This window comes from Zootoca vivipara, chromosome 4 (assembly GCF_965207765.1).
Source record: "Zootoca vivipara chromosome 4, rZooViv2.hap1.1, whole genome shotgun sequence".
NCBI classification, from domain to species: domain Eukaryota; kingdom Metazoa; phylum Chordata; class Lepidosauria; order Squamata; family Lacertidae; genus Zootoca; species Zootoca vivipara.
Genome location: NC_142587.1, coordinates 21,127,607 through 21,154,133, shown reverse-complemented (window position 1 = coordinate 21,154,133; position 26,527 = coordinate 21,127,607). Strand labels below are relative to the sequence as shown.

Sequence of the window (26,527 nt, the reverse complement as noted above, 5' to 3'; positions counted from 1 at the left end):
CGCCCAATCCCTGTGTCCGTGAGGCACATGCGCAGTAGTGTGGACACAGGGACACAGAGACTGGACGCAGAGGCACTTGCACTTTATTATATAGGATTACTATTTAATTATCACCACAGCAACAGAAGTGAAGCATATACGGGAAACTTATAAAATCTCTCCTTGCTTTCAAGATATAACTTCTTTTGGAACCCAGCCAGGGTAAATTCTCTCTTTCATAAGACCTTTTCTTACTTGTCTATATTCTTCTAACTCATACTCAAAGTGTCTCCAAAAGCCATGTCCTGAGTCCACTTTCAATCAATATTATACTAATTAAATGGTTTATTAGTGTAAATGAAATAAATGAGGAGTGCTCTTCCAGCTCTTGGTAAATCCTTGGGACTGAATAGGTACCCAACTTGCCATTATGCAGACTTCCAATGAGAAATAGATTCCTGAAACACAATGTAGCCAATGCTTTCACAGAATGCCAGCATTTATTAACAGCATGCCAGATTTTACTAGCTGCGAATGAATTCGGAACCAGGCCACTCTCTTAAATCAACAAATCTTGCTATGGAAAAAAAAATGTTTCGCTTCAAAGCAACATTGACTGGGTTCCAAAAACCCAACTTGAATTTTAGTCTCCCTGGAAGTTGAAGGAAACCACTACTTTAATTTTCAAATACACTATTATTTTTAAAAGTAAAATTAGGGAGACCAAAAAAACCAAGTTCAAAGAATAATTTAAAAACTATTTCAGAGGAAAAAATTTCACATGACCCCACCCCCAGCCAAATACTTAACATTTCCATTAAGGACCAACCTTTAAAGCCATCAGGATACACGTCTGGAAGAAATTTTGTGTTGATGTCTCCCTGGACAAAGCGTGGATGGATGATCACTTCCCGTAGTAATGCAATATTGTGGGCCACACCTGGAAGCACAGTAATATTTAGACATCTTAGATTACTGAATGCTGAAATAACAAAGGGTACCTGGAATAGAACGGACATGCTCTGCAGGGATATTTGGAGTGCTGGTGTTTGGGGTAGGTGGACAACTCAGAGCACCCTAGCAATAATGAAAAATCCAGATGCAAAATGTTACAGTTGCACACAACAAATATTTAAATGGTGCACATAGCCAAGTTGCACAACTCTTTAATCTGCCTAAGCTTTTTCTGTAATAGAAACAGTATCACTGGACAGAATTCTACATGTCAGAACAGAAAAGGATATTTAGGCTTTCTGTTCCTCTTCTTGAGGACTATGAACAGTCTTTCTGTGTTCACTTTGGGCTGAAACATTTCAAAGTCATTTTCTCCTATATTGTGATATTATTGTTATTGTTCTTTTATGTTGTTCTTCCCCCTGAAACACTGAGACACAGCCTATACATCTTACTGATACAGCTTAAGAACTAATTCTTAAACAATGAACACTTCAAAACTAGTTATATTGTAAGATGCTGGGCATATGATTAAGCTAAGTCAGTCTATGAACCACCTGTTAACTTTGAAACTCACATTCCCATGTCAACTGCAGTAAAATATTTGTAACTAGACTCTGCATTCAAAATAACTTTGAAAACCATTGAATCAAACATAATCCACATTCAAGGTAACAAAAATTCCCAGACAAACATGTAAGATTAAGGAAGTAATATACTGTATAGATATTTCACTTGTAAATACAAAAAGCCACTGATGAAAATACTGCAATACATATTTGTTTCCTGAGTGCAAATTCAGCAGTTACGCACATACTGCCACACGTTCCCAGACTGATTAAATGCTAAAAAACACAATCCACTTTTTTATTTCTTGACCAAATTGCTGTAAGATCCCTGGTGATATGATAGCTGGTGACTAATGACAGAGATCTCTTTTTCTATTGATTGCCCCAAGAACTAAAATCAAGTATTATTTTTATTCATCCCAAACTATGTGGAGAGAAATCAGAAGTTCCTGCAATCCATAGGACCTACCCTGTTTCTCCGAAAATAAGACATAGCCATAAAATAAGCCATAGCAGGATTTTTAAGCATTAAAGGAATATAAGCCATATCCCGAAAATAAGCCATGGGTGATAGGCAGTTTAACCTTGTAGGTTAAACTGTACCATACTTAATAAAAAATAAGACACCCCTTGAAAATAAGCCATAGTATGGTTTTGTTGAGGAAAAATAAATGTGTCTAATTTTCAGAGAAACACGGTAGTATCTTGAAAATGTAAATAAGCACTTTAACATGCAATTTTCCTTTTCCATAAGAGCTCACAAGTCTATCTTAAGCTATTTCTAACACCTAATTTGGGAGGCTTAAGCAAACCTACTCCACCAAAAGACTTGAAAGCCGTGGTGCTATAGCCTCAATCACAACGCTCCTAAGACTTCAGAAATTTCAAAGTATGATTTGCAGTTTAGCTTGACCTCAGTGAAAGTTCACAAGGTATCCCCCATCTGTGTGAATAACTATGAGGCTACAGAAATCTGGACCCCTATAGGAGTTTACTCTTGGCTACCTGCTGCTTCCAAAACACCAGCCAGACATTAACCCCACATTCTCACAGGATCAAACAGAGGCCAGTCTCCATGCGCATTGAACTATATATTACATCCATCGTGCAATGATATTTCCTTCTGTACCACATTTGGTAATCCAAGCAGCTGAGACCAAAGCCACAAAAACTGGAAACATAATGAAATCTGTAACTTCTGTAGTGTTCATACACAATGCCAAAAGTGGGGGGGGGGGGGACAGAAAATAAGAATGATGTTGCAGATTTGTTCTATGTCCCAAGAAGCAGATGGGACACACACAAATTTGCCTGGGTAATCGGGATGGTGGACACAAAAGCTTGGATTTGCATGGTAAACATTCTCTTCCTTTTTTTTTTATTCCACACAGTATAAGGTCTCTCTCTCTCTCTCTCTCTCTCTCTCTCTCTCTCTCTCTCTCTCTCTCTCTCTCTCTCTCTCTCTCTCATTTAATCAATTTATTAGTTATTTGACAGTCTCCAAGCACGTACAAGTTTTAAAACCATGAAGCATGACATAAATTCAGTACAAAAGAACAATACATTACAACAAGAGACACACAATAACCTGTAAAACAACCCTAACAAAATAGGGGAAAAAACCAAAAAACCACTCACTAGACAGGAAAATAATCATAATCCGACAAATTCACAAGAGAATAGATTAGTTGGAGAAGGAATGTTGGTGAGGGGACAAGGTAGACACCATCTTTCAAAAATTTAATACACATTTTCCCGCTGGCTGTTCTGTGGCCATAGCTGGTAACCACCAATACAAGCTTTGAGTAGGGCATTCCTACTTCCCTAGTCCCAATCACTCCTAATGCACTAGACCAGGGCGCCCCAACTTTTCTTACCAAGTGGGCCGCAAGAACACTTCAACACTGAACCCGCGGGCAGCACACTGTTTTGTCACGCTGCCTTCCCAAAACCAACTAAGCAAGGCTTGGGGACTCTAGCACAGGCATCCCCAAACTGCGGCCCTCCAGATGTTTTGGGCTACAACTCCCATGATCCCTAGCTAACAGGACCAGTGGTTGGGGAAGATGGGAATTGTAGTCCAAAACATCTGGAGGGCTGAAGTCTGGGGATGCCCGTTCTAGCACCTCCTTCCCAAAGCTGGAAAAACACTAACTAGGCTTTTGGACAGAGGTGGGAAGATTCAAGTACCCTGACAGAGCCCTCACTCCTTCTTCCCAAAGCCCAGCACCTCACCCAGCTTGGGGAAGGCAGCACAAGGGCTATGGGGGGCATCAAATGTTGCAGAGGACTGCCAAAAAAAGGCCTCAAACAGTCAGTACAAACTACCAAAATGTTTAATCTCCTATCTCCAAAACAGAACTGAAGCAACAATTTATCAACAACTTTAAATAATGGGGGAAAGAGGGGGAGGAATGAAGAGATTTGCCCATATGTCCTTTATCACCGGAGTCTTTATATTTATCATGGAATCATACACATTTTAAAAAACTATACATAAATGGTATGAATGTGGTGAACTGCAAGTCATAGAATTTAATTAGTAAAATTCAGAATAAGCTGACTGTTGTACCTCATCATTCATGGGAAACATTCTTCAGTGTAAATATTTACTGACACTAAACATATTCTGTGTTGATTAGCCCTTTTTACAATATTAAGCTTCTGTCAACTTGACATTCACAAAACACAAATCTGCATTTATCCGTGTAAACTTAATTGGTGTCCTACATGTCTCTCCATAGATAAACAATTCAATATATTTAACTTGCTGAGAATTTTAATTGTGTTAAGTGGAATGGAAACAACTTTATTTGCATAGTTATTAGTTGCAAAAGCATTAAATTCATTTTTATGAGAGATTTAAATTGCATAATGATAATTGAGCTTTGCTGCGTTGAAAGACTATCTTAGAAATGCACTGTACATGTTGGCATTTAATAGGTATTCCATTTTATTCAAATAGTACTAAAGGGGAAAAGACATGAGAATTAAGATCTGTTGCATTCAGCCTCTTGAAAATAATTATGAAAAATAAGTGAAGGAAAAACAATGTTCAGTGCCAACAATGTAAATTCATGTTCACTGCAAAAATGTTGTGCTTGAATCAATGTGCCATTTGTCAAATACAAACATACAGCCCATATCGCTTGGACTTATTTCATATAAGCTTATGGAAGATGCATTTCATTTTGTAATTATATTCAGGTTGACATCCTTTTAAAATTTCAATACAACTTACACTTAACTCTCAAGGCTGCAACAGTACTATGGGAATATATGTGCTAGAGATTACCTCCATCCCACAAAATTCTAGGGCTTTTAGCAACAGCTCCTTAGCATGCCTGTGTTAAGGGAGTAGTTGAACAGGCAGGAGAGGGATCAGCCCCCCCCCCCGGGGGGGCATTTGCATTGGGGCATCAGCAATGGGAGGATTAACCCCTTCTAACACAGGTGCTCCCCTTCCCCCTCCACAAGCCAAGGTATCTTGATAATAGCTGCTTTTAGTGCTTGCACATGCACAAATAGTCAGAATCAGATTAACGCATTCAGCATCTACAGTGGCCCTTAACAACAATGAAGAGATGTACCGCAAAGAAAAAAATTATTAGGTACATGTAAGAGCTTGTGGAACTCCACCGCCATCATTCTTCCTGTCTTTGCTGCAGCTCTTAATGCTCCCATTGACCTCTCTAGAAACTTTTTTTAAAAGATGATTGGAGGATTTGTTTCCTGAAAAAGTCAGAAGCCTTGCTGCACAAGTAGGGTTCACCACTGAGCCCTCTAGATCAAAAGCTAACTGAGCTAGTACAAATAAAATGATGATACCTCTGCATATACATCAATATACGTATGTATCAATATGGCTAACAAAATTGCTTTTTCAGGTACAGAAGCTGGACATGTAGTGCAATCCCAAGTATGTTTATTACAAGTAACCCCAGTTTTCAATACAGGAGTTTATGCTCCAGTAAATGTATTTGTGATTCCTGCCTCGTGGAGCTAAGAGGGCTTTGGCTGGGAGGGTTCCCACTCACCCTCATTTAGTTTCACTGGCTACAACCCACTGCCAGGAAGAGTTTAGACTATTTCATAAACAAGAAGCATGGAATTTGTGCAGAGGCAAAAAGCAAAGTACTGTACTCAAAATAAATTCTTCTTAAATTCCTTTTCCTGGCACCCCCCCCCCCATTTTCTTATATTTTCCACACTGTTCCCACTACCACAGCTACACTTTATTTCTATTTAATCTACTCTGGGTCAGGTTCAGCCTTATTTCGTATCTCCTTTTCTTTCTCCCTACTGTTAACCTCTTCTGCCCCCAAAGCTTCTGTTCTTTGAAATTTCTGTTTTTGTCTTCTCTTGTTCTTTTCTTCACTGTGCCCTGTAGTAATAATTCCTGATCTGCACCCCAATTGTTTTCAGCGCAGCTTCCATTCTATGATTTGCAACCAACGAAAGAAAGCTTGCTTTGATTTACCCCAGGTCTGTATTCCAACGGATTTAATGAAGATATATGTCTGTGCAGAGCAGGGGTCATGGGTGTGGAAACTATGAACATGCCCTACCCCTTTTAAAACACCCAAGTATAAATGGCCTGAAATTGAGGCTACTTTCCCAGCAACAAGTGCAATACCATGGGACCATATGCTTTGGAAAGGCACTCAAGGTCAATTGTAACTTGTCATGTTCTTACTACAGGCTGTTACCAAATTGTGTCTACAATGGTACCTGTCACAGAATTTCCTTTCCTTTCCTTTCCTCCCCCTACCCCCATCTATTAACTATCCTGGTACAAATATTCACAAGGTTTCCTTACATATGCACTTCATCATCCCAGAAGGGCAGGCTTCTGTTTTCAATTATTTTATCTCAAATGCTGTATGTGCATAATTGCATAAATGTACCTATGTGCCACAGTAACTATGTGCATGTGTGCCACAGTATATTTGATGGGAGGTTGCTGAAAGGAGAGGTGTGTGGAGCATTGAACAAGAACTACCGCCAGGGTCTGAGTTCTTGATATAGCTTCCACTCATTTTTTTTTTTTATTTGAAATTAATAGATTAACTTGCACAATGGTCCTCAACCCTTGGCCTAATTCTATGCAGGGGAGCGAAGCTTGGAGAAAGGGGTGGAGCCCTTTGAACAGGCAATATCTCCAGCTAGAGCAATCTATCCCTTCTCCAGTAGGCTGCAGAAGGTGGAAGAAGAGGAAGGAGGATGGGAGAAGTAAACAATCATGGTGGCCCTGCCTGCCTTAGGTCCAGCCCCATTCTCCACCGGCTGCAACTCTGCCCAGCATTAGTTTGCAGCTCCCAACAGAGCAGGGAAATGGTTCCCTACATCTGGCCTTTATCAAAAATGCACATTTGTTCTTAAGATATCTCAAAATTTTGCATAAAAACAAAGAAAAAGTAAGGGTACAAAGCGTAATGCAGTCCATCCTTTCTATGGCTGATCAAACAAAAAACAATTTGTCTTGTTGTATATTTATCTCCGATCTATGGAGAGAGGTTTTTCTTTTCCTCTAACACTATATTCTAGGGGTGTCCCTCAGATATAGAATCAGGGGCTTTCTAGAGCAGGAATGCTGAAGTAATGTATCTTGCTGTGGCTTGGTTGTAAATCATTTTGAGGACAAAATCACTTGCATCCACTGGGATCTTGATTCTGCCATTATAGCAGGTGAATCTCAAGGGGTGTCCAGAGCACTCTCTAGTCCTGTTGTACTGGATGAGTAAGTGGGGTAATATTGTTCCAAGGCTATTGTTTTATTAAGGCCAGAGGGCATTACATTGAATCTTAATTCTGCAAAGGTGTTCCACTAAGGAGCTATGGCGATTTCATCCAAATAGCTTTTTGAAGATCTGACTTGATGTATGGATACATTCTAGAAAATCCTGAATAATGGATACTTACCGTAACTTATCCGTCAAAGAGTCCCATACATGAAAAGTCTTAACTGCAATGCAGACATCAATTAGATCCAAGTCAACTGGCTATCCAGATCTCTAACAAGTGTACATAAAACAGCTACCGTACTTGCTTTTGAAAGTTTAAGAGAAAGCTATACACTTTAGAAACCAAACATGAAGATGGCAAAATTAGCCATCTTATGAAAATCTTAAAAGCTAGACTTGTATTCTGTCATAGATTAAGTACAAATAATAATATATTTTTTCCTCTTATGTTACCAATGAAACAATATAAAATGATCTTCATTTTCTGGAATATTGGCATTTGTTATGAAATTAAACCAGCCTTGGATAAAGCCGAGATGGGCCATTTTGGGGGCAAATTATAATAATTATTATTTATTACATTTGTATACTGCCCTGCATCCGCAGATCTCAGGGCGGTTCACAACTTAAAATTACAATATAAATTAAATACAAGTTAAATTACACTACATTAAGCCTGGTTTCCCTCCATGTTCCTGTCAGACATTCTAAACTGTATCCTGGGGAATTTGAAAACTGGCAGGAAAAACATGACTCGATACTCAGCCATAATGGGAGGGGGGGCAGGAGATCAGTGATCTTCTCTACAAGGGCTATGAATATATTTGGGAGGATTTCATTACACTAATGTCATTAATCGAGAGCAGGTCTGAGCTACTATGGACTTTTGAGTCTTTATAGTAACAGCAGCAAACACAAGTCCCCCAGCAGCACAAAACCTAGGCCAGACACTGGTTGCAAAATTATCACCATATTAACAGGGTTCTAGTGTGTCACTAGCCAAGGGATTAGCTAAGGAAAACCTGACTCTGGTTGGCACATCTCCCAGAATTTCTTGCCCAGAAATCCAGAATTTTCCACAGGAGCATTTTTGGTTTTCAACATTTGACACATCTATGTTATTTTTGGTTTTCAACATCTGACACTTCTATGTTATACACCAAAAAAAGGAAGGGTGGAAATTCTGTGTTCGATGCATAATGATACAATGATCTCAGACTGTATGTTAGCTCCATCCACATTTTTTCCTGCACAAGAACAAAATCTATTATGTCTCATATCCGTGAGGATTTTAAAGAAAAAATTCACAACTCATTTATGGATGAAGTAAAGATTATAGGACACATTAAGCCCTACTCATCACTCCTGTCGCTGTGTGTGAAATCTACAAATTCAGTAAAGTGTCAAGTTCAGAATAAAGCATGGAAAATGGTAACATTCATGCTGACTAAGCACAATTGTGCTATTTTGCTCATCTGAATAACTTATCTTCAGTAAAGGGTATGTGTTTCTGTTGCCAATTAAAATAACTACATAGGCTTGAACACTTTCAAGATTTTTAATTACCCTGAATAAAACACAGGCAATGTAAAATAAACTTGTCCTCTGAATTTGAAGGCAATAATGCCTCTGAATACCAGTTGCTGGAAGTCACAGGCAGGGAGAGTGCTCCTGTCCACGAATCCAACTTGCTGGTTTCCCCACAGGCATCTGGGTGGCCACTGTGAGAACAGAATGCTGTACTAGATGGGCCACTGGCCTGATCCAACAGGCTCTTTTCATGTTAATTCATGATGCATTCCTACCACACAGGCTACAGGCTATTTTGATTCAAGAATGCAAACCCTTTCCCCCATGCACTTGGTTCTCCTTGACTATTAAAACATTTTGGTTATTTGATCCAGAATGGACATGTGCTATAAAATATCATCAAATTCAAAGATATTTACTTTTTAGTTTAAAAATAAAAATCACAGGTATTGCATCTAAGTCATGTGCAAAGTAGGCCCACTGAAATAAATGGGCAGGCTAGTCATGCCAAACACCATTTATTTCAATGAATGGCATTCAACATTAGTCCAACTCAGAGCAGAGCCACTGAAGTTACTGGACATAACTTAGAGATTCATTAACTTTAATGGGTCTACTCTGAATGCGACTTAGCTGAATAAAACCCAATTGATCTGTTGTGAATGTGACAGTTGGATACTACGCATAGTAAAAAATAATTTGAAAAAAGCAGATCCTATTCTTGTCCTGAATATTTTTGCTTTACTTTTTACTCTAGGCAATTTGCTTCTTTTCTAGTTAAATTTAGCAAACTACAATGTACAGCATTCTCGCCTTCATCCAACATTATAGCCATTAACCTCTTATATTTAAAATAATATCACTGGCACAGTATGCTGTGTCTGTAACACAAATATATCGGCATTTTAAAAATTTAGTCATCTTTAACAGAGCCTTTGGACTGTTGCAGAATTCAGGATTCAAACCAATGCCAATCAGGCCAATCAGAGTTAGAAAAATGGCAATATCATGTTTTGCAAATTGGAACAGTCAACAGAACATGTAACTTTACTTTGGTTCAGTTTTGTTTAAAACGAACAAATCACTCTTTTTAAATTTTCACACAATATAAACATGCAATCCTATTTTAGAGTTTATACTCCTAATGGAATATTCTTCAATTAGGAAAATCCTCAAGGCACGTTTGGGAACATAAGCTTGATTCCAGGCTCCAAATGTGCTCTGATATGTGCACTGAGTTCCAAGCAATAATGGGCTTCCCTTTCACTCCAACATCAGACACCAACCTGCAGTTGACACCAACATTGTAGTGATTTAGGAACTCAACATGTGCCAAAAAACCTTAGCTCCCATGTGCACGAGGGTCAGGGCAAGTATGTTTTGTATTAGCACTAAAAATAAAGACAGATATTATTTTGGCTGTTCTTGCGCCTTTGGCCAAATGCTGCATTCTGATTGTGTATGGAACTGAGAATCTTTGGGATTCAGATGACAACTGCCCAATTGAGCTGCATTTTTACAGCAGACCCAAAAAAATACGCTGTACACCTAAGTAAAAACCACGTTAGAAAAACAATAAAAGGTAAGAAGTACAATTTCGCCAGGATTTTTCAGCAGTTGGATGGATTTCATTAAAGACAGAAAGAGACTTGTTGAAGCTCTCATGTTACTGGTCTCTTCTTTCTGTGAAAAGGTCACATAAGCAGTGGAGAAGTGGGGAAGGGGAGCGAGCTTTCTATATTTCTTTCTTTTAATGCACTGATTTATTGGAGTTTAGCAATGGGGGTTATGTGGAAAGACATCAAGCAACTGGAAATCCTGCAGTGTTGGATTTACACGGTTATCTCTAATGGAGAAAAGTAAACCTCAGAAGGAGACAACTTGCTTTGAGAGATGAGGAAAACGACACTACTCCACTGAAATCCTGTTTCTAAATATTATCACATCACCGTCTTTACCGACTGGTAGGCAAACTCTAATAAATACACATAAAAAGAATTGGGAGAAGGAAGGAATATACAGTACATTATTTGCATGTGACTGCAAATGTCATGTTATACCCTGGCCTGCATTCCATAAACATTTTTTTATCAGAAAGTACACCTTCCAAACTTACAGGTTACTGCTACAATGCCAACTTTGAAGCAATAGCTCTCCCCACATGTGACCGTTTCCTAGTGGCAGTTTGATAGCATCAACATCAAAAATAAACTGAAGCTGAAGGAAAAGACAAGCTAATAAAAAATAGTAGAATAAAAAAATTCCTTCAGTAGCACCTTAAAGACCAACTAAGTTTTTATTTTGGTATGAGCTTTCGTGTGCATGCACACGAAAAAATAGTAGGTGAGGGAAAACTTTTCATATTGCTTGCAATACAGCAAAGGCTACATGCAGCTGCTCAAACAGGACAGAATGAGGAAGGAACAGAACTCTGGGAGCTACGAAACTGTGGGCCAAATAATCAGAACTGCCAGATATAAGGAAATAGGAGGTCTAATTAATTCTATTTTTATTTAGCAAAACATATATATCATTTAATTGTGCAAAAATCTCTATACAGCTTAACATAAACATTTAAATTATTTAAAACTTTAAAAAATAAGTAAGATTGACAGCAGAAAGATTCAAACACATCCACACCCACATGTCTGAATAAGCTTACCTGGATAAAATGTTTGGAGCAGGCATTGAAAAGAGTCAACTTTCTGGCACTGCTATAATCTAGTGTAGCTATTTTACATATACATACAGTTATTTATCTGGTAAAAAAACTGTCACTTTGTGTAGTATTAAAATTTTAAGAATGCAAAATAGTAAAATGCATAAATTAAACCAGCCTGATGTGCTGCAAAACAAACAAACCAAATATATATTTTTTAATTTAACATAAGTTTCCTTGAATTTGTCAAACTAACATTTCAAAAGCTTTTTCATGGACAATTGCATTAGAATCCCATATTACTGAATTTACCTCTAATAACGTAACTATCCAAGGCCTCTTCCATTCTTCGCAAAGCTTCAGCTCTGTTGGATCCATAGGTGATCAGCTAAAGCACACATACACAAAATGATATATAAAAATGATATATAAAAATATATAAAAATTTAGGACCATCAAAATATTATTTGGTGGTGGAGGTTTTTAGGTCTCAATTTGATGTTTATAATTTTCAGTTCTTAATGCAATTTTAAAATGCTTTTAACATTTTTATTGTTTTATCTCACTGGCCATCCTAGGCACCTGTGGGAGGAAGGCCAAGATATAAATTTAGCAAATAAATATTTTGAGACTACCTAATGCTTTATTTAAAGGTAAGCAAGATTCCACAAAATCACCAAGTCCACCATGTGTTTAGTTACCTTCATGCCAAATGGCCACTATGGCACATGCCTTTGAGTTATGTGTATTTCACACTTTTGATGTGAGCTACAATGAGGTCGTTTCTTGGTGAAAAAATGAGACTGTCAGTGGTGGTCTACAAACTCCAGTGTTTCTCCTGCACAGCAAACCTCAGTTGGGACTCCTTGGTTTATCAGGGAGTCCAGACAATGAAACCAGTTTGGAGTTGACTTGAACACAGGTGGTGAAGTGTATACAACAAAACAAAAGTAGGAACCCATTAGTGTGATGGCAGTAAAATCATCCTCCAGCATAATAAAAAAAGCTGTCCAGCAAAGCCCTTCTAGGTGGTAACAAGATTTCAGCAAGACCCTACAACCCTTGGATATTAGAACCCAAGTAATTATTAATGGTTCAAACCTTGAAGCTAATATTGGTACAGTTCCTCTTCTACTCTTAGTTCCTGCAATTGGTTTCAGCTGGTGGCCTATGGATATGGGCTTTAAGGGTTTCAGCCTGCCACCAGTATTCTTAACCCCTGCCCAAACTAAGCCTCCTGGTTGTATATTGTGCTCAAATAGGCTTAGTTTGGTCAGATTGAGTATACACTTCCAGAGTTAACACTAAATACATTACTTCTGGTAAATGAGCCACCATAGCTGCTAGAGGGCTATGCAAATTTGTGTCCCGGGCTTTTTTACTCATCCACCCATGTGAAACCAAGGGGTGAATTGTTTGTCAGATGTGAAATTTTATTCAGCTCTCCTGCTACACTACAAAAACCAGGAAGCATGGGGATCAGGAACCTATGGTTAATTTGTTTCTGGTTTAATTGTGGTTCAAAGCAATGGGACTGAATGCACTGGCGAAAGTTTTGTTTATATCTTGCCTTATTAAACTGAGAAATGATCCCCTGGGCACAGCCAGTGTTTTCCCTGGATTTCACAATATGACAAAGAATTTAAGAATTTCCATCTTTTAACTGTTTAAGGGGGTAAATACACTTTCATTTTTGAATGTTTACCTTGATTAGAAAAATGATTTTTTTTGTTATTAAAACCACTTTTACTACTGAAATCCCTGAAGCTATTTTAACCCAAACACCTGTCACATATTTTTGCCTGAAACAGTATAATGTCACCAAACAAACCAAAAGAAGAGAAAAACCCACTGAGCATTACTCCCATGTCAACAGCCATATGACTGCATTGAAGAATCATCCTGTTTACCTTTACTATGAAACCAGTCTACTCTGTAATACTGTCCCCTTCATTTTTTTGAGGAGCTATAATTTCTTTTTTAACTAGGGAAAAGTAGTTAACTCACTTTGGAAATCATAGGATCATAATAAATGCTGATTTCACTTCCTTGCTGTATGCCACTATCAACACGTACCTACAAAAGAGTGAGATAAAAGAATATTACCACAGGCAAAAGAAGAGCCAGTGTCAAGAGTCAGCATAGTACGGCAACAGCTCAGGGCCCACAGATTGGCAGAGGGCCCGCTGCTGACTTCAGACGATGGTCCAGTTTCCCGTTTCACAATGGGAGAGGTGTCCACTTGCAGCAAGAAGTGTGCACACAAATTCACACTCCGCTGCCTCCTCTAAGCACACTCCCACTAAGATATGAGAGATTGCCTCAAAAGCCCCTGTGACAATTGCTGAGCCTCTAGGGCAAACATCGTTTCTTGCTGGGACTTGGGAGAAAGGGGCACAACAATGTACTCCTTGGAACACAAGTTAATTGCTGCAAAGCTCCTTCTTGGTATCTCTTAAACTGGGAAATGGATAACTGCCCCCAGAGGTCCATGTAATCCTACATCTCCTAATTTGGAAGAATCCTGCATGCTCCGAGAAGCCAAAGGGAGGGTTTGGCCTCAAAACATCATGATGGCCCCAAAATATCTCTTCCAAGAGGAAAGTGAAGTGTGTTTCAGAGAACTCTGAGAGACAGCAAGGTCATATTTCTACTGGGAGGAACTTCTGGAAAAAAGCAACTCCATAACTATTCTGTGGACTTTTAAGCATCAACAGGGCTAAAAGGAGTACGAAACTGTTTCTGCTGTGAACTCCTTTAAGTGTCCTTCCCAATGAGTGGGTAAAATGGAGACTTAATGTGGATGTAATAAGTGTGTGTATTTATAAATAAACTGATTGGAGGAAGAGTATAGAATGTAAGAGTGTGGGGGTCAAGGAGAGATGGGGAGAGAGAGCTGTATAAGGCAGATTCAACAGGTAAAGAAGAAGTGAGAGAGGGGGGCATGTGGGCACTTGTGTCTGAAGGTCTACAAAAACCCACAGTCATGGGCAGGTTATCTTTGTTAGCAGTCCATTAGTCAACATTATTTCAGTTTACAAACCTTCCTAGAATTATTTATATGCTGACACTCTTCTTTCTCTTCCAAGTCCAACTTTAAAAATAAGACGTTTACAGAGGACTGGGTTTTGCAATTCTCAGATCTAGAATTTTCGTTGTCCGATTTAACTAGCACCCCACCAAAATGCCCATGTAACTGATATAGTGCATCAAAACTTTACGTAAATGTATCATCTGGGCCTCACTCCAGAAGGGCTGCTGCAGAAACTTTAAAGTCCTGCTTATCAGCTCTATAGAAATACCAATACTCTAGCTTTCATGTCTGCAAAACTTTCTTTTTCTTCCTCACTCTCATCTGTAGCATATTTTTCTTCTGATGATAGCATTCCCCTGAGGATTTAATGTTTACACAGCTTTTTCCATGGCTTTGCTTTATAAGGATACAGCTGCAATTAAAGTTCTGATTCTGCAACTCTTGTGGAGGGAGGAGGGAAAAAACACACACAGAGAGACAAGATATGTCTTTGAAGAACCTGATAGCTGTTAGTCAGCCAACAAAACTCAGTATAACTGTTGATCTTTGTTTTCTTCTCTTGGTTTGATTTCTGCAAGAGTGGCACTGAGGTTATCCATATAAAAGTTTCAAAATGACTAATTCCTGAATAAATATTTGTTAAGATTGTTGCTTTTGAAATCTGGATAGCACACTACTCACAACACCAACAGGGTAATTCAAGACCATTCTGGTAATCTTAAAAAGAAACACCAAATGAGACGTGCTGGAGTGGAAGAGGTTTAATATGAAATACTCTGCTTGGGTTTGGCAGGGAGGGGGAAATGGGGCTTAGAAACTCCCTTCAATCTTCACCTGGGGGAAGAAACCCTTGTAATAAAACAGCAGCTCATCTGTCTGCAGCAAGGCAGAAAGAGGTCAACCCAACGGCTGTTAGGCTTTTAGATTTTAATTTAGGCAATTATCAAGGGGCCAGATGTAGAACCTCTTGTCTACAGTATCCACATGAGGTCACACTGATGACTTTATTATCCAAATGACATGTCCTAATAGGCTTTATTCTCTGCAATGAAAACTGCATCACATTTTTTTCCTGGTGGAAAAAAAAGATAAACAGTGCCTTTAGAGAAACAGTAAGAGTACATCTTCATTAATGCAGGCCACATAACTGTAATGGCAGTTGTCAAGCACTTTCATCAGAAAAATCTCAAAATATCTCAAAGATACTCAGTAATCAGCATGATGGTTTTAGCTATCCCCATGCCATGGAGGAAAAGAAAAACAGGAAGTACTGAAAGGTCATGAGCACCGTTGTAGAGAAGGAAACTGATTGTGTGAGATGTTTTGTATCATCGTCAATTTTAAAAAAATGATCGCCTAAATAGAAACCTAACCAAAACAAGCTAAGGTTGGAACAAGTTCAGCCTTCCATCACCAACAATGTAATGTGTGCAATCATTAACCTTCTCTCCCCCAAATATCCACAATAGGAATTATCAGAAACAGGTCAAGAAACTGAAGAGAAAAGCAGGCATAATTCCACAAGAAATAAAGAATTAACTTCTCATTATATTTAAGACTCAAAAGTCTTGCAGCAAAATAGTGGCCACTGTTCGGTATCTACATGAGTTTGGGGCTCCAAAAATGCAAAATTATTGTTCAGGCTAACATATCAGAACTTATTCATAAACATGAATACATTATTCATAAACATGATTGTCACTTAAGTTCTTCAGAAACACCAAATATGGCATAACATGCTTGTACATTCACAATCTTTTTAGGTTCCCATGCTATCTATGCAGTTCTATTCTAACACAAGTTACAAACTAGTACAACGTACTTTTAGTCATTCAGTTGTTCTTTATATACAGAGAACAGGATGAAATTTCTGGTGACATCTCCCCCCAGCCTCTCAATTCTTCTGACCCACAATAGCAGTGGCTTCTTCTTTTTTTAGCCACAACAAGATGTGGAAATAAATGGTTAGAGAGGGTAAAAACTGACAATAACTAAAAAGAAATAATAAGCCAGTTAACAATCCGACTGTGCACAGCCTCCATGCACAATCTGACAACAGTGTTTCACTGTGTTACCTAATTCTCAATGTAGAATATTCCTCTTATGCTGCTGAAGCCAATACAGTGGAACCTTGGTTTATGAACACCTCGGTTTACAAATTTTCGGTTTACAAACGCCGCAGACCCATCTGGAACGGATTAATTCACTTTCCATTACTTTCAATGGGAAAGTTCGCTTCAGTTTATGAACGCTTCAGTTTATGGACAGACTTCTGGAACCAATTGTGTTCATAAACCGAGGTACCACTGTACTGAATTCATTCTGTCCCATATGGATGCCTAGGTTCAATACAGGAACTGTCCACAATTGGGATGATAGAAATCTAGAGCATTCTGCTTAAAATCATATTGGAGAAACAAATGCATGTTTATGATGGAGCAAGTGACAGTTATATCAGCACACCACCAAAAAGTGATTAATTATGTCCAAATTGCAAGCAAATATGTTCACTGTAGTATGCTCTAGTCACAAAAATGGCTTCTTTTGTTGCAGTTGTAAATCTGGCTATTTTGAGTTCTAAAAGCAGCCACTGCCTATGTGGTTCTTCCGTTGGAATTATAAAAGGAATGTGTGTTTCTGTATGCTTTGGGACAAGGAACTTAAAACACAAATGCATTAAGATCAACACTACTGCTAAAATAAAAGCAGATGGGCTGGCCTCTCCACAGCTACAGTATGAGGTGTGAGGCAAGGTAGGAATATACATAATGGAGATGGTTATAACACCACCACAGAAATGGATAGATGAGTTTTGCATCATGCACAAACAAGCACCAACACCACACCAGGACTCAAGTTCTCTGTTTCATGCCAGATGTGTAGTAATGAAACGCTGGTAGTCAAATTGTGAGCCAAAACTATTTATTTCATTTCAACTAATTTGTACATGCTTCCCCTTTAACCTTCCCCATTCTTATTACTTCATGTGTGCCAGAGCTGAGCTCCAGCAGTAAACAAGCCACTTTAGGCCCTCCTTAAGTAAAAGTATCTAGAAGCGCAAGGTATGGCAGCTATCATTTATAGGAATGGCTAATAATGGAATTCAACATTAAGGCATATTGTAGTATCTTATTCCATGCCTTCCTTTCATCGTGCACTGTCTACATCAGTGTTTCTCAAACTTGGGTCTCCAGCTGTTTTCGGACTACAATTCCCATCACCCCTGACCACTGGTCCTGCTAGCTAGGGATGATGGGAGCTGTAGAGCAAAAACAGCTGGAGACCCAAGTTTGGGAAACACTGGCCTACACCTTCAATTTAAAACATAAGCAAACATGTCCGAGATATTCAATGCTCCTGTGCCAAAGGTAAACTCACAGAACAATACATGCACCCAAAACCTTACTCTGAGAATCTGGGCTTACAATAAAATGTTGCCACATGAAGTGCATGCTCAGTGTTCCAGTCATTCAGTCCTCCTCACTACTCCTTCCTTATTCCCTCCACCAGCCTTGCCATCCCTGCCCACAATAAACAATCAGCACTCCATCGCTGTAGAACATACTCAGTTCAAGTTGGGAAGTTTTGGGGACTCTATCCACAACTCAGGGCTTGTATTTTATTTCATTTAAATTATTATTATTCGGCAACACTTGCGGTTCCCCCAGACCAGCTGACACCTCCTCTTGTGTGTGGATGGTGTCGTCTTGGTGACATAAAGATCCACACTTCTAAACATTAAAAATAAGAGTGAATTATCTCGTGTATTAGAAAGAAAATGCTATGGCTTTTGCCATATAATTCAACTTTCTGAATCAAATAGCTTCCCACAGTTGTCGGATTAATGTCCTCATTTCGAAAGTTCTCTTTCAGCATAAAAAAGACAAGCAAACAGTTTGCAAACGGGGGGGGGAGGGGAATCGCTGCTCTGTTTTCAACAAAATGGTGGCACTACACAGAAAGAGAAAGGGAAAGGCCCAGTCACGCTGTATGAGATCCTCAAAACCATTACTCTTAGGCTTCCAGGATAATTAAAATTTCTTCCCTCAGTACCACGATGGGCCACGTGAATCTATCAGGCATCTCCCACCCTTCATTTTCAATTCACCTCTCCCCCTAAGCACAAATCCCAACCCGCCATGTCTACCTGACAAGTGACAGCCCAATCTGATTAAATGCTTGCAAAGGAGAGGACTCATGGGCCTCCATGACAGGCCAAAAGTGATCACCATGGAGATACATAATTACAGCTGTCAACGCATCTACTGTCCTGCTGGCATCAATTTGATTGCTCCCAGCAATAATGATAGACAAAGCTTAGTATGCACTCTCTTGCACCCAATCACTTTGTCTATTCCGTGGTCCATTTAGCTGACATGCAACATTCGCACAAGCAAATAACAGCAGTAAGCAGAACATTTAAGGCATTTTAATTGTTTTTTTTCTTTCTCTGGATGGCTCACAAGTGCAAATGTTATTACATAAAACTCCTGCTGCAGCATTAATTGAAGAAAGATTTGGTGGGACAAAGACTGTAGGGGGTACAGTTTGTCCATTATCACTTGTACTTTCAACAGGTCTCATGTTTAGAAAATTGCAAATTGCAAAAACTTGCAAGGGCAAAATATTTGACATCCTGTTAGCTATTACAACATGGTGAAAAACCTCAACCTGCCCCCAGAGTAATTACTGAAAATTATTTCTTAGTTCATTTGGGTTTCATTAAATATGCTTAAGATACATTCCCTCTGTAATAGCTGTTTTTTTTCTTTTTATCTTCCATTCAACATCACATAGTGCCTGCTAAACCTTGACAATTTGTATTTCTCCTTTTAAGCTTTGAACACAGCATGGAGCCTTAAAGCCCAAGAAAGGGTCAGGTCCTCTCTAGGAAGCATATGGGCAAAAACAATTTAAGAAGTGAAATAAATCCTATATCCAATAACATCACCAAATTTAGGATCCGGCCTGTAATCTTATGCCATTTTTTCCATGCAAGTAATCATGGTAAATCATCATATTCACAGATGGTATCGGCTTGTCATTTCACAAAGCCGACACCATGCCATATATACACACTTATTACTTTGACTACCTTGATTATACAGAACAGAAGAGATGCCCTTGTCTTTTTTGTGCTGGTTGTTAAACAACCACTCTAAACAGACAGTCTACAACACTGAAATGTGTAATAATCACTTTTCATCAACTGTAGTAAATTGCGTTTGGTCTCTAAAGCTTGAAAGCGAAACAAATAAGACCACTCCTCTTTGGGGCATTTAGCACTTTGCAGGAACAGGCAATTGAACATTTTATTTTGCAGCTTGATCTTCTAGTTATAGTTACAGCTGCTCTAAAAACCAGGATTATAGAACAGATATCGCAAAAGTATAAATAATGGGTTTGTAGAATAGCTCCCTTTTTAAAAGCCAAATCTTGTTTCTTTTTGACTGTATCGTATTTCTAATTACTACAAGCTAACAGAATCTAACTACATCTCCATTAGTTAATAAACGAATTTAAGGTGGCTTGTTTTAAGCAGCACTGAACATGAACGACTTCCAGTGAATTCAATGAGATCTGTGGTTTCTTAGTGCCTGTGAAAATGAGAAACAAGGAAACATAAGAATTACTTACATTGGGCACATGCAGCGGCTCTTTGTACTGAGACAATCTACCAATAGATGGCAGACCAAAAGATTTGTAGGGATCCTAAAATGAAATTCAAACACAGGGAGGTATTAACTTTGTAAGACAAAGCACAGGAAACAAGGTTAAGTCACTGGGAAGCCAACGGTTTCCTCCACTTTAATTTTCAACCAACTATATTTTGTTTTCAAAATGACTTATTTTGGGGGGATATGAATTTTCTTCTTCCATTCAAGTCATGGAAGGTTTGTTAAAGCTAAAAACCTTCCTGCTGTGCCTTTATTAAGCCAAGGGCAATCTTTCTAAGAGAAGGCACAATAGTAGGGGCACAGACAGAGAACAAAAACACATAACACAAAAAGAAAATCCGGAAAAAAACACAGACAAGCATTCAAGCTTCAATGTTTTCAGGATCACAACCCAAATAATTCACTAACACTTAATATATTTAAGGAACAACATAGTGCATAAATGCATGATTCTGCGGTGGTCAGTGTGAGAGTTGGAAAGTTTCTGTCCACCATTACAGTGTTAAATTCTCTGTTCAAAATCCCAGCTTGTCTTTATTTGATGAACACACAGAGACTGGACATAGAATCAATAAATGGCAGTACCAAAACCACTAGTAATATTAATATCACCTTGTGTTATTTTAATACTAATTATTTTTAACCACTTTGTAAACAAGTTGTACTTTGGGATTCACACAAGGTAATGTGTAGTGAACATTAAGAAAAAGAATCAACTACCCCCACCCCTAAATGCCAAGGAGAGACATACAACACTGTTCAAACAAGGGAAAGGCTGTAAAGAAATGAATGAAAACACACACACATTATGGAAACTGAAGATAACTGCCCAAAGCATTCACATTCATATTAGGAAACTAAAGTTGAGAATATTTCAGGCAAAGTCTTGGTTTTAAATCTCAGCAGATCGGTGTGCAAAGGTTTGGTTGGTTAATTCTAAATAAAGAGGATTGTCTTTGTGTGGTTTTTTAAAAAAAAGTAATTGGCAGCCACTATAATATCTAGTCATACTGAACATGTAGGGCAGCCACTTGACCTTTCCAGAGGATCCACTTGAAAAATAGCAAAGCTATCATGAATTCATAAGAAAGCTCATGTTGAAACATTGTATGAAATTGCTAAAACAAGGCATGACTGCAGAATACTCTTCTTCCAAATGTAGTATATAATTCCCACTGCCCCCCACAATCTTTGCATAAAGAAAGCAAAAAAGCAAAAAAAACTCTGCCCAAAAACCTTAAATCAACTACGTCACGTGAAATGGATCAAGCTGAAAGACACAGTCTTGGGTGGTTTGCTACACCTGGCAGCAACAGCTTCTTACACAGCCGTTCACCCTCCCAGACGTTAACAGTTATTTTACCTCAGCATATACTCGACATTCAACCGCCCAGCCGTTGATAGGAATATCAGCTTGTTTGTGCCTCAGAGGGTAACCCTTGGCAACACGGATCATTTCTTGGACTAGGTCCAGACCGGTAATGCATTCTGTGATGGGATGTTCAACCTGCAAGGTCAAGAACTGTCAGTCAGTACATAACAAAACTAAATTCTCCCGACCACCCAATAAAACAAAAAATACTGAAAACTCAAAAGGGGGTAATTTACAATAACGGCCATTCTTGTCATATAGCTACTCAGGAGAGCAAGTCCTGCATTCAAGATGTATTGCAGAAATCAGAAAGGAGCAATACAGCTAAGCAAAGCAAAGCAAAATTGCAGGCACTGGGGGAAATATTCATATATAGATATTTTTTTAAAAAACACCACCTTTATATTTAATGATGAAGACTGAAGTTGTTTTTGAAGCATTTAGAGATGGGACTTTAGAAGTTGGTCTCTTTTTGAAAAATAATAATCTGGAAACACACAAAGTATTTTGACTGAAAGCTCAAAGTAGCTGGCTGATAATCAACCCATTCTGCTACACTTAACATGGCATGTACAGGAGCAGCCTACAATCTTCCATAGAACCAGACTAGCCTAAGTCTCACCCACACGCCTGCTTTCACTAACCTGTCCTGACAAGCAACCAGATTAGCGTAATCTTACATCAGTGCAGTGTAGCAGAAATGAGCAGATGGATCCTTCAGGTTTTTTTTCCCCCTCCAGACTTATCTGTGTAGTGCTTAGCATACACAATAGCTGAGCTGGACCAGTAGAATCACTGTGTGCTCTCAGCAAATAGCTGCTAACGGCTCAGGATGATGCTGTCATGGGAATACCCCTCATTCACAGTGAAACCAAGCAGGAGAGTGAGTACACAAGTCTCTCTTGTTGTTAAGACAGATTTACGTACATGTGTATTTAACTTCCCAAATGTAACTTAATCAGCATGGAAGAATTATAAAATAGCCACATGCAAAGGGAGCAAGTTAAGTAACTTAGTAGCCAAATTCTATAAAATTAATGTGCACTTGCCACACTGGGGGGGGGGAGAGAGAGAGAGAGAGAGAGAGAGAGAGAGAGAGAGGGAGAGAGAGAGAGAGAGAGATGGATGGACGGACTGATCTGCCATTTTTTGTGTAAAATGCTTTTTTGTAGCTCAAGTCATATATCTTTCAGACACCCTATTTTACAAGTGTTTCTCTATCCAGAGATGTCATACCACATGTATTTTGTGACACAGGAAAAGGTCACTGAGCAAACTAGGTATTTCCCCTTCAAGTACATTAATTGAAGAAGAACATTTTGTCTATTGTAATATCCTTGGAGTGAGTCTTGCAAAAAAAAAAAAGATAGTAAAATAAACAGATGGCACCCATAATTAGTCCTCTGTGCATTTTGAGTTTGTTTACAGCACCATATTTTAAGACAGCCTGACAACTTTAATGACATCACTGAAATTACTACCTTATATTTAAAAAAAAAAGAAGAGGAGATGTTGGACTGAAATGGGAATTTGATTGTGCAGCTTAGGAAGCTACCACTGGGATTCTTAAAACTTTTGGCGAACACGTGATACTCCTCAGATATGTCAAACGTAATGGTACTTAAAGAGACTCCCAAAGGAATTCTGTACCTTCCTTGCCCATAGTGTTCAACTGACGCCATTCATGTTATTAAAACTTCACAAATTATCAACATTTTGGGGCGGATATAGTTGATTTTCTCAGGGTTTTTTTAAAAAAGTGTCTTTGAGATAACTACATCCTCAAAATCATGTTTTGGAAAATAACTGAATTCTTTGTAAAGGCATTTTAACTGTTTGATTTTATCTTCCTTTTCCCTTGAATCATCATCCCAATGTGAAATGAAACAGACCCATTGTAAAGTTTCATTGTTAATGATCAAACTAGGATGGAACTTCTCCGGAAAGCAATGCATGTGTATAGTTTATTCTCAAAACACTTACAAACATTTATTTAATCAATTCTTCAAAAGACATCTTTGTCTCTATAAACATTGTCTTTTGCGTCAATATACTTCCTTTGTACAAAGCAGGGGGAGGCAGGGGAGAGAAGAGGATAGGGAATGGGAAAAAGTTGGGCATATTCATTTTGCTGAAACTATTTAAGCACTCCTGTTGTTCTACAAGAATGTAATCAAACTTATATATTTATTTTATGTGTTTTTCTTTTACATCTCTACTTGAAAAACAAGTATATGCAGAAATGACAGGCCAAAGACCAGGCCCCGTCAGAAGGATGCTTGGCTGAGAAAAAGTTAGTAGCCTTGGCAGATTAGCAGTCATTGGGCAACAGCAGCAACATCAAAAGAGAACCAGTTAGTTTGAGAAGGTACTGCTATATTCAACAGGATGTTGGATGTAGTTTGGAGTCCTTTAAGACAGACTAACTGTCAAAAAACCAAAGCTACTTAGAAGACACTCAAAAATATCTGAAAGTGTGACTGATGTGAGGCCTGCTCAAGGAAACTGTCCATTATGGAGACAAAGCCTACCTAAAACATAGCATTAATCCAACAAGAAACTCAAGTGGAAAGGAGCAAATTGCAGTTAGATGCTCTACCTTGACTCCTGAGGTCATCTCAGTACTTTATTTTTAGGGGGGAAAGGTGCCATTACTCACCATGAAGTTGTTACAGTAATTGCCACACTTTTAAACAACAACAACAAAAACTAGAGGTGCTGGTACTGCATACCATTTAGTACACACACACACACACACACACACACACACACACACACACACACACAAAAGCACCTTTGGTGGTCCCACATGCCCCTGTGATGAAGCTGGTCATTACTAGAGACTGAGCCTTTAATGTTGTAGGTACTGTTCTGTGGAACTCCATGCTAACAGATGTTTGGGAAGAACCATCCCTGCTATTTTGTCAGCATAATCTAAAAACTCTATTATCCAGACAAGCCTTTCAAACTTGAGGTTCTTTGCCAACTAGTTCCTATTGATGTGTTCAATTTTATTGTAATACTGACAGAACATCTTTACTGGAGAAAATTACTGAACTCCAACCTACTTCAGCTAGGATTCACATTTACGTAGTAAAGATATAGACACATAGACTTTTAACAGAAAATGAAAAATAGAACTCCTGACTTTGCACATATCAAGTGTTCTCAGAACATGGTCTCCATGCAATACCAGCATGACCCTCCTTCCTTAGTAAATGACAAAACAATTGCATGCAATCTAAATATATATCGTAGAGGAGGAGCAGGCAATTTTCAAGATCCTTTTCAATCTGGAGTTAGGCATAGTTTGGGCACAGAAACAACTTTGGTTGAGGTTTATGATGACCTCTGTTGGGCAAGACACTGAGTGCATCACTGCTAATTCTCCTTGATTTCTCAGCAGTTTCTGATAATATTCACCATGGTATTGTTCTAGAGCGACTGAGTTGGGGTTGGATGGCATAGTGCTGTGGTGGTTCCAGTCATACTTGGGTGTTTTTTTCAGAGTGGTACTTGGGAAATGTAGTTTGGTCGTGTAGATCCTTCAATGTGGGATTCCACAGGATAAGATTTCATCCCCCATGCTGTTCAACATCTACATGAAACCACTGAATGGGGTTGCCCAGGGTTTTGGAGTACGTTGTCAACAGTATCCTGATGAAACACATGCTCCACTTCTCATTTACATCTCCTGGTGTGACACTGGATGGGCTAGAGCAGGCATCCCCAAACTTGGCCCTCCAGATGTTTTAGGACTACAGTTCCAATCATCCCTGAGCACTGGTCCTGTTAGCTAGGGATGATGGGAGTTGCAGTCCCAAAACATCTGGAGGGCCAAGTTTGGTGGTGCCTGGGCTAGAGCAATGTTTTGTCTTGGTAATGGGTACTTGATGAGAACCAGTAATCTGAAGCTTAATGCAAACAAGACTAAGGCACTGTTAGTGGGTGGTTCTCTAGACCAGATTGATGGGATGTGGCTGGCACTAGATCAGGTTACACGCCCTCTGAAAGGGCAGGTATTGCTGGTACTGCTAGATCTAATACAGTTGCTTGAAGCTCAAGTGACCTTGGTTTGCTCTGAATGCTTTCTATCAGCTTCAACTGATCTGCATCTAGCTTCTGTTGTCTATGTTCTGATAACCTCTGGGTTGGATTACTGCAGTGTACTATACATAGGACAGCCTTTGAAGTTAGTACAGAAATCGCAGCTGTTACGGAATTTAGCAGCCAGACTGATGACTAGGACAGGACAGCCCAAACATATAACAACACTTCTGGAATGACTGCACTGGCCACCAATCAGTGTCTGTGCTCAGTTCAAAGTGCAGGTTTTGACCTATAAAGCCTAATGAGTTCAAAACTGCAAGAGCTCAATGACCACCTCTCCCCACACGAACCAGCCCAGACCCTGCAATCATCATCTTAGGCCCTTCTCCAAGTGCCTCCTTCATGGAAGATTCAAGGAATGGGTACATGAGAACAGGCCTTTTTAGTGGTGGTTCCCCATTTGCTAGGAGGGTATAGCCTTTATTCAGGTATCAGACAAATACTTTCCTTTTTACCTGGGCTTTTGACCATTAATTTGAAGGGTTTTCAAGGACTTGTTGACTTTTTTAGTGGCGCAGAATCTGCAGGACCTATCTTTTATTTGTATAGATGGGGGGAGGTGTTAGATTTTTCCTGACTGCATTTATTGTAACTGGTTTTAGTATTTCCATTGTGTCTGTAAGTTGCTTTAAGTCATTTCCATGAGCAGAGCAACTAACAAATAATAATAATAATTTTGAAGATGGTCGAGAATTTGAGATTTCCCTTTAATTTAACCAGCAGCAGGCAGCATTAACAATTCTACATTGCCTTTTCTGCCATTTATTTCTGGCACATTTTCCTTTATTTCAGTTTCATCACTTTATTCCCTATCCCCCCACTAAGTGACTGTCTGGTTGAGCAACAATGTTTGGACTTCAGGCTATGTGTATAACTCCAACATCCTTCTTTCCATTCT

At 38.9% G+C, this 26,527-nt stretch overlaps 1 protein-coding gene across 3 annotated transcripts in view; it reads right to left on the bottom strand.

Annotated features, from left to right (window-relative positions):
* PCCA (propionyl-CoA carboxylase subunit alpha) overlaps positions 1-26,527 on the bottom strand; it is a 231,211-nt gene that overhangs the window by 117,426 nt on the left and 87,258 nt on the right. For all 3 annotated transcript variants that reach the window (XR_015949464.1, XR_015949463.1, XM_035114547.3), the window contains exons 13-17: positions 21,511-21,654; positions 20,107-20,181; positions 13,443-13,511; positions 11,748-11,823; positions 809-919 (exon numbers count right to left, since the gene is read on the bottom strand). Coding sequence is in view for 1 of the 3 variants with exons in the window: in XM_035114547.3 (XP_034970438.1) it covers positions 809-919; positions 11,748-11,823; positions 13,443-13,511; positions 20,107-20,181; positions 21,511-21,654 (475 nt within the window). In the remaining 2 variants the exon portion in view is untranslated. The remainder of the gene's footprint in view (positions 1-808; positions 920-11,747; positions 11,824-13,442; positions 13,512-20,106; positions 20,182-21,510; positions 21,655-26,527) is intronic.